Raw genomic sequence first — 9,276 nt, 5'->3', positions numbered from 1 at the left:
GCGGCACTCAACTGACCATGTTGATCTAGCCATGTGGCAAACGCAGCGGTTGATCGAGTTCTCTTTGAGAAACTAGGCAAGAACCCGTGATTTTGTGAATTTATTTCAAAAACATGTGCTTACGTGAAAAGCCCTATCCTGAGAACGCGTGGTTTTGCAACGGTTAACTCAAATTAGAATTACAGTCAAAATTAAACCTCTTCATTGGTCCGACCGGGTATCAGGTCAGGGTTGCAAAAGACCGACCTTCAAACCCAAGCCCGATCTCGGCCCAAGCCCAAAAGTGACTCCTTTTTCGAGCCCGAGGCCGGCCCCATAAGCCCGAAGCCAAAAAAGCCTATTCAGAACGACACTCTCCGGTGCCTCCACGTGTAAGCATGACCTGAAATCATGAAAAAGAGAAGCACAAGTCCGACCCCAAACCACCTTTTCAGGCAAAAAAAAAGAGACCTAAAAGCCCAGCCCAAATGTGAAGACCGACCCAACCCAGACCAATGGGCCGAGCTATCCATGTCGAGTTCTAGTCTCAACCACGGCACAGCTCAACCCTACATTTTTTTTATCGGTCCAACCCTACATTTTTTATATAGGACAATGCCCAACCCTACCTTCTTTTTTTAGAACAATGCCTAACCCTATTTGTCTCTGTTTCTGTGGGCTTTCCTTTCCTGTGGGCTGTGTGGGTGGAATCCACCAAGGGGGGAGAGGATAGCCCCTCTCTGTTGCCATAAATGACCCCTCTCTGCCCATCTCCCAGAGGAACAAGCATGCAACAAGCAAGCAAGCGGATTTGTGGCCGGGGAAAGCAAACCAAACCGAAGCAAAGAACACAACAAAACTAACAAACAACTGGTAATTGATTACAACTACTCTGGTCTGCTCTGCTCTGGGGTGGGTTTCCTCCCCTTTCCTCCCCGGACTCGGCATCATCATCCTCATCGATCCACCCATCGATCTGGTTCTGGTGCCAGCCCAAAACCTAAGAACCTCCATGAACGAGCACTGAACCCGGCCTGACAGACCGCAAGAACGAACTGGTAGGTAAATCGACCCCATCCCCTACTTGTCCTGATGCTTAATCTCAGTTTCTTGGGTGGATTTGGGGATGGATCTTCCCCTTTTGCTTTTGTGCGTATTTTCTTTATTACGGTTATATTATCTTCCCCTGCCTGGATTAGGGATCCTCTGCAGTAGATCTGGAGCGTAGATTCGCTGCCGGAATCCGCCATGGAAATTTCTCGGAGCTCGCTCGGGGTTCCATGGTGGTGGTGGTGGTGTCCAAGTATATACCCACGTATTATCTTTTTTCGTACAGAGTTGAGGTAAGGCAGGCAGGGAGAACCGCCCCCTCACCTGTCAACTACCCACCTCATCCCCCCTCCCCCCTGTCCCCGCCCCACGCCGCCTCGCCCCGCCCGGCCTCCACCGCGCGCCGCGCCGTGCCGCCCGCCACGCCGGCCGGCGGCCCCCTGCCCGGTCCGGCTTTGCCGGAGCCTCTCAGCGAATCGGGCCGGCCAGTTTCCCCCGATCTGGATTGAAGGGGGGTGGGTGGGGGTGGATCGGGCCCCTTCCGGACGAATCCGGCAGGTACATCCAACCCACACTGGCCGCTGCTCCATCTGGGTGATTCCCTAGGGTTTGTTCGATTCCAAGCTGCTTTAGCTTTTGCTTCATGTTTCTATATTGTTTCTGCTGGAAATTGGATTGGAGGGGGCAGATGGCAGATCCCATCCCTCCTCCAGACACTAACCCTGCTTCCATTGCTTTGTGGAAAGTAAATCTGCCTAGCCTGTTGATGGTTTGAACCGATGCATGCTTGCAGTATGCACCAGGATCTCTCTCTGTGTGTAGCCATCAGTAGCCATAGATTCAGTTTTAGTTGTTCTTATGGTAGGGGTCGTTATGGTCTATGTTGCGTGTCTGTTGCGGCGGCCGATCTGGGTTAACAGCCCTGTGTCTCCCTGCTCGTCGGCAATGCTGGCTGTGGCCGCAGCTGCAACTCTGATGGCTTATTGTTGGATATGAGTACTGATTTTTCATGGTGCTGTGGTTGGTTCAGTGCTTGACACCTTAACTGGGCTTCTCGCTGAACAGCAACTTGATGCGAGCGTATAGATGTGCACCACCCCTGATTTGCTTAGTTTATTAAAAGCTGCGAGGTTCTTGTGTGGTTATTGCCTTGGGTTGTTCTTGGTGGGCATTGTTTGTATGGTCAGCTCAAACATTTGTGATCCTTCTGAGATAACATATGTCCTGACTCAAGTGTATTTCTTTTGATGCAGTGATGATGGGAACAGAGTGCATAACCGCCTCACTCGGCGACGATCCTGAACCCTCAGTCCCGCCTGGATTTGGACCGCCACCTGGATTTGGGCCGTTTGCTGCGTATGCATTGCAAGGAACCCAGAAGGATGCCAAACTTGCTGATGCTCGTCCTAGTCCTGCTCAAGTGTTTCAGAATGAGAAGAAACATGTTGAATCCCTGGAAGGCCAGCCCCATTCAGCTCAGAGCCGAAACGACACGCACTGTAGTACTTCCGGGAGCCATACGTGTAGGCAGTCGCTGCGGAACAGGCCTCCAGTCGATTACAGCCGCTTTGATAATATGTCGGATGAAGATTCCGATGTCGAAGTAGTAGAAAAGGTTGCACTTGCTAATGTTTTATTAAAAACCCTTGTTGCCCAATCAACTGAAGTTTGCTATGATTTTAACGCGTTCTCACAGTCTCATAATATTCTTTTGGCAGGCGGCTACGAGTTTAGTGAGACGCAGACAGCAGTTACCCAAAGGAGTTTTTCGAGGATGTGCGGCATGCAGTGACTGTCAAAAGGTTCATATTCATTGCCAAATTCTTGTGTTACTTTTATGAAATTGTGGCTTATGTGATATCACATTATGCAGGTTGTTGCAAGTTGGAATCCAGCTGGTGCACGGAGACCTGTTCTTGATGAGGCTCCTGTCTTTCATCCTACTGAGGAGGTACTTTACATCTTGTTGCTAACTGCTGTATCGTGCTTTAGCTAGTACTGTTGCTTTACTAAATTTATTATTTGCATACTCCAGTCTTATATGATATAATATCCTCTGGTGTATCAGGAATTCAAAGATACCCTTAAATATATTGAGAGCATACGGCCAACAGCAGAACCATATGGGATTTGCCGTATTGTTCCACCACCTTCGTGGAAGCCGCCGTGCCTTCTTAAAGAGAAGAGTACGTGGGAAAACTCAACATTTTCTACACGGGTACAGAAGGTTGACAAGCTTCAAAACCGTACATCATCCAAAAAGAGCACAAGAGGTGGAATGATGAAGAAGCGGAGAAAGCTTTCAGAGCCAGAAGAAAACAGCAAGAGATTTGGATTTGAACCTGGACCAGAGCTCACATTGCAGAAATTTCAGAAGTATGCAGATTACTTCAGCGAGCAGTATTTTAAGAAAGATGCATCTATGAATTCACCACCATCAGTGGAAGATATTGAAGGCGAGTATTGGCGTATAGTTGAAAGTCCCACAGAAGAGATAGAGGTATTGGATTTTGTTTACCAAAGCACACATGTTCTTTTCAGAATTTCAGTTCATTGCTCAACTCAAACTTCAGAAAATTTGCATGCTGTAAATCATAAGTGTGTGATATATGTGTCATGGATTATGGCTATTCAGAGTTCCAACTTAAGTTGTGTGTTGTGGTGCTGTATATGTTTCATGGTTTGCATCATTGCATGTAGTCTTACATATTCGCATCACTTGCTTTTCAGCCGCTGTAAGTGCTCAAGTGTTCTTAGAGCTATTTGCCCTGCATTTTGCTTTTTAACTTATTGGAAGGTGTGTTTTCGTGTAGGTGATCTACGGCGCTGATTTGGAGACAGGGTCTTTTGGCAGCGGCTTTCCAAAGTTACCTCCCGAGACAAAATCAGGTGTTGAGGATAAGTATGCACAATCTGGTTGGAATCTAAACAACTTGCCTCGACTACAAGGCTCAGTTCTTTCTTTTGAGGGCGGTGACATTTCTGGTGTTCTGGTGCCTTGGGTGTATGTTGGCATGTGCTTTTCATCATTCTGCTGGGTAAGAAGCTTGTGATGTTGCTTGCTTATCGTGAATTCATCACCGTATTCTAGTTGTGCTTGTTGTTTAGACTATGCTGGTTCTATATGATTGTACCCTGAGATCTACTCTGCCATGTTGTGTTTTAAACAGCATGTCGAAGATCATCATTTATACTCGTTAAACTACTTGCATTGGGGTGCCCCAAAGATGTGGTATGGAGTTCCAGGAAAGGATGCTGTGAATCTGGAGTCTGCAATGAGGAAACATCTACCTGACTTGTTTGAGGAGCAACCTGATTTGCTTCACAACCTGGTGAGTGCTTCTCTTGACTGGAAATTATTAGTTAAATATTTTTCCTATGCTGTACAAGAAGGTCTGTGATCTTTATTGTATCCATCCTTTTCTGACTATGTTTCAAACTTGCTATCACTACTTATCAAGGAATCGCGTCCAACTTACATGATTCTCTAGAATCTTTCTGCTTTGCATTCGTTCCTTGTGTAAAACACTAAAACGTGCTCACATCAATAGAACATGCATGTAAGGTAGTTTCTTTGAGAAGTCATCTAGATTCTAGGGGCTTAGGCAGCACTACAGATAGTTGGCTAGCCAGCTCATGTTAGAACCCCCACTACTTTAAAGTCCGGTACCTAGTCCCTCCTAGTCCTAGGTATCCTTTGCTTTAAGTAAGGTGATCTTTTAGTGACAGTTGCACCTTCTCATGCAGGTTACTCAATTTTCACCATCGCTGCTAAAATCTGAAGGAGTACAAGCCTATCGTTGTGTTCAGCGTGAGGGTGACTTTGTCCTGACATTCCCGCGAGCGTACCATGCTGGGTTCAATTGTGGCTTCAACTGTGCAGAAGCTGTTAATGTGGCACCTATTGATTGGTTGCCAGTTGGACAGAATGCTGTAGAGCTTTATCGTGAACAAGCTCGGAAAATAACTGTTTCCCATGATAAGTTGTTGTTGGGGGCTGCAAGAGAAGCAATCAGAGCTCAGTGGGATATCCTATTCCTCAAGAGGAATACTGCTGATAATTTGAGATGGAAAAGTGTATGTGGACCTGATAGCACTATATGCAAATCACTTAAGGTAAATGACAGTGACAATAATAATTTATAATTTGTTAAACTCAATGGAATCTTATATTTTTACAACTTCTCTATCTAGGCACGAATTGAGACGGAGTTGGCGCAAAGGCAAAATCTATGTTCTCCATCTCAATCTAGGAAAATGGATGCTGAGTTTGATTCCACTGATAGGGAGTGTGCTTTTTGCTACTATGATTTGCATCTTTCTGCTTCTGGCTGTCCATGCTGCCCAGAGAAGTATGCTTGCCTGTTACACGCAAAGCAACTTTGCTCATGTGACTGGGACAAAAGATTCTTCCTATTTCGCTATGATGTCAATGAGCTTAATATCTTGGCTGATGCTTTGGGGGGCAAGTTGAGTGCTGTTCACAGATGGGGTGTCTCTGATCTTGGCTTAAGTTTGAGCTCATGTGTCAAAAGAGAAAAGGTCCAGGATTCCAAGACTGTTCGCAGAGCAACTGATGGCCCAAGAAGGTCCTACATGTCACAGGCGTCAACAGTATCCTTGGTACCTTCCCTTGTTTGCAATGAACAGAAAGATAAAGGAAATAAGATGCCGAGCTTAGCTAGCCCAGAGGCTAGCAATGCCTGCCCTTCTGTGGAGCAGATGAAACTGGGAAATGTTTCACCATCAAAGCAGTCCTCCATGAAGGATGAGCCATCCTGTCCAACAAACAATGACACCAACAGATTGCAATATAATGGAGGGCTTGGAGACCAGAAAAGCTCTGCACCCGTCTTACCAGTTTCTTCCAGCCAATCATTTTCTTCGAATGTTGTGACAAGACCCTTCAATACTTCAAGTGAATCCACGAAAAGTGTGCATGGCTTGGCAGTATTGAAGGCGAGTAGAGAATCTTCTTTGCAAGCTGGAGAATATAGATCATCACTTGTTGAGCATCATAACAGGTCACCTTCTATGATTCATGACGGAACCAACATGAAGCCCAGTTTAGATAGCTCAAACACTTCGCACAGGTTGATTGCATCCGACTCTAATGCAACTCTCTGTCACTCGGACAAGGATCATGCACTTATAACACCAGAGACTAATGCCTCAATAATGCTTGAGAAAGGCAACAGCCAGCTCCGTACTGTGTCGAGTCAGCAGTTTAACCAAAATGTTTCACGGACACCAAGTGTGTCTCAGGAAACATCAAGCAGCGTCTTTGTTCCTATAGACCCTTCTAGTGTTCAAGATCCACACGGGCGTTTTCCTTCAGCCAGTGCCCATCATGGAAATTTAACTTTCAATCAGCAACCAAACAATGGATGGTTTCAAAGAAAACCTGAATCTCAATCTGCTGTAGAGGTTAGAGCCAGGGGGCATCCATCTGTTGCAGCACAACATGCCCATCCATCTGTCTCACCACAACATGCCCATCCATCTGTCTCACCACAACATGCCCATCCATCTGTTGCACCACAACATGCCCATCCATCTGCCGTAGCACAACATGCCCATCCACCCGCCATAGCACACCCTGCTCTGGAAATGCACAACAGGAATGGAGGTCCACAGAGGGGTCCTCGCATAGCAAATGTCGTGCATCGATTCAAATGCTCTGTTGAACCTCTGGAAATTGGTACTGTGTTATCAGGGAGAATGTGGTCTTCAGGCCAAGCAATCTTCCCCAAAGGTTCGTTGGCTAATAGTTTGATACTTCTTTCAGTTTTGGTCGATGCTGGAGGATTTCTATTATTATTCTTGAATATACTACTGCCTTTACCCATTAATGTTACGGATTATCCATATTATTTCTTTGTATATGATTTCTTTCTTAGGCAGTTTCATCTGTTTTGGTGCTTTTTGTTAACATGCCATCTCTTTGTAAATGCAGGATTTAGGAGCAGAGTAAAATACTGGAGCATCGTGGATCCAATTCAAATGGCATACTACTTTTCCGAAATATTAGACGCTGGGTTGCAAGGACCTCTATTTATGGTAAATTCCAGTTTTGTTCCTACTATACTATGTACCTCTTCTTCAGCATCGTTGATATCTTACTACTTGATGCATTTTCAGGTTACTGTAGAGAACTGCCCAGGTGAAGTTTTCATTAATGAGTCGCCTACCAAGTGCTGGAACATGGTCAGAGAGAGGCTGAACATGGAAATACGGAGGCAACTCAGTATGGGAAGGCCTAATGTTACTACTCTGCAGCCTCCAGGATCTATCGATGGTCTTGAAATGTTTGGGCTCTTATCACCAGAAATAGTTCGGGTGAGACATTGGTGCTTGGCATTCACTTGACTAATTTCAGGACCAATACCATTATTTTGAAAATGTCATCCCCAGCTTCCTATCCTGGTAGACCGGTTTTAAGAAAGGCTTGCTCCTGCAGTCACATATAATTAGGGATGAGTTCAACACTAATCCTGTCAGTAGTGTCTTTCTTTGGGGCTTGACCTTGTACTTGCTAATCCCTTAATTTTTTGTACATATTCTTATAAAATGATATTTTATTATTAATAAAACAATCCTATCGGGGTTCTCCGTAAAAACAAATGTCTTAACAAACAGTGTAGGTGATATCTCAGGCTCTTCTATGATAATGCAAAAGTTTGCAGTTAATGGTCAAAACTATAAACCCAATTCAGGTGCTAATCTTTCATGATGGCTTAATTTGCATGAATGGCACTCAGTGGTTCAGTTGGCATTCACTGCTGAAGATTTTTCCAGTTATGTTAGTTTGTTGGAGCCATAGGTCACTGGTATTTTTGCAGTAAACTTATTTTCTAATCCTTTACAGGCAATTGAGGCTCGGGATAGAGATCGCATCTGTACAGAGTACTGGAGATACAGGCCTCATGCTGCCACTAGTAATCAACATACCCTACCTCAGAATCCACCAAGTATTGTCCTGAGGGGGCTCTTCCAGAGAGCTAGCCCGGATGAACTGCGAGCCCTACGAAGTTTATTGGCAAGCAATACCAATCTGGATGATAGGTCCAGGCAGCAGGCCACCCATATGCTTGATGAGGAGATTGCGAAGCAATGGCGCTGACAAGAGTAGATATTAACAGAGTGTTGTATTGTAGATGGCATGATTTTTTCTAGAAGGCAGAGCAAATTTCTTTCTTCTTTTATTTCTATGAGCATGTTGCTCCTTGTGGACAACTGGACATGGCATATCTCTTTTGCCTCTTCCTGATGTATAAGATCATTCTGTACTGGCCATCTTTCGAAGTTGAAATGGCATGAGAATTCTTTCTATTTATTTTTTCTGTTGCCCGTTCATCTTTTTTCGCTTGCATTGCCTTTCCTGATGACATCGATCTAATTCTCTGTTCTTCGTAAAGAAACCAACAGCATGGACCATACCTGTAAACAATTCAGGGCTGGTTCCAGTCTGTACCTTGAAGGCTTGAACCATCGGATTTTATCCGCTTAATGTTTCCTTTATGATTCTGATCTCTTGCAGTTTCTCTTTTGTATGCCCGTTTGCTGCTTTTATACCTTTACATACAAGATCTGGTTTCCCTTTTTGTAGTTGTTGCTGCACTACTTGTGCTCCGCTGGGCGCTTAATTACGTCACCAATTTCCCAAGGGTAATTTTGCCAGCTCATCTTTCTATATGTAACTGCATGTTTCGTTATCTTGAAGTTTGTCTTTAAATTTTGTTCCACAAGAGGTTTTCCACTCGCTGTGGTTAATACTATCTTTCTGATGTCTTGTTCAGGGATACTTGGAAGGATCTTGTCTTAAGAATGGAGACAAATAACACTACACTCGGCCAACTTAGCTTAAATGCTGCAACTTGTCCTGGTTTCTGGTATCACCGCCCATCTTTTCTCAGAATTATGAAGATCTAATCTTGTTTGAGTAGTTGCAGCTTATGAGCTATACTTTTGTGTTGGCAGCTTATGATCTAATCTGGCAATCTAACTCAGCTGTTTATGTATTGGCATGTAAGTTATCTTTACATATATGTGCTCATATTACTCTGCTCTATTCACTTCATAGCTGGGGGATAATGCAAGGGCACTGTAAGCTAATTTTCTGCAGTCATCAAGAACATTATTGGGTGTATCCATCCTGCAACCAATTTTTGCTAAGCACTACTAACTAGTTGGGTCTGGCATATTAATTCTAGTCCCAAATTTTATCCTGGCTTGTTCTCTCCATCA

General features: G+C 44.6%; 1 protein-coding gene across 1 annotated transcript; it reads left to right on the top strand.

Moving 5' to 3' along the window:
- Positions 1-747: 747 nt before the first annotated feature.
- On the top strand, positions 748-8,365 carry LOC123183333 (lysine-specific demethylase JMJ703). The gene is made up of 12 exons (XM_044596120.1): positions 748-1,037; positions 2,283-2,644; positions 2,748-2,831; positions 2,903-2,980; positions 3,098-3,529; positions 3,843-4,067; positions 4,200-4,361; positions 4,777-5,145; positions 5,224-6,784; positions 6,986-7,089; positions 7,171-7,368; positions 7,898-8,365. Exons 2-12 carry the CDS (start codon positions 2,285-2,287, stop codon positions 8,150-8,152), a joined length of 3,828 nt encoding a protein of 1,275 aa, XP_044452055.1. The 5' UTR covers positions 748-1,037; positions 2,283-2,284; the 3' UTR covers positions 8,153-8,365.
- The last annotated feature ends 911 nt before the right edge of the window (positions 8,366-9,276 follow it).

This window comes from Triticum aestivum, chromosome 1D (genome assembly GCF_018294505.1).
Source record: "Triticum aestivum cultivar Chinese Spring chromosome 1D, IWGSC CS RefSeq v2.1, whole genome shotgun sequence".
NCBI classification, from domain to species: Eukaryota; Viridiplantae; Streptophyta; class Magnoliopsida; order Poales; family Poaceae; genus Triticum; species Triticum aestivum.
This window is presented reverse-complemented; position numbering and strand designations above follow the sequence as displayed.

Bases quoted from the DNA above. Each gene is read 5' to 3' on its own strand.
- LOC123183333 (XM_044596120.1), top strand. From the start codon at position 2,285: ATGATGGGAACAGAGTGCATAACCGCCTCACTCGGCGACGATCCTGAA. The intron at 2,832-2,902 runs GTTCATATTCAT...CACATTATGCAG, and splicing joins CATGCAGTGACTGTCAAAAG to GTTGTTGCAAGTTGGAATCC. The intron at 7,090-7,170 runs GTAAATTCCAGT...ATGCATTTTCAG, and splicing joins TGCAAGGACCTCTATTTATG to GTTACTGTAGAGAACTGCCC.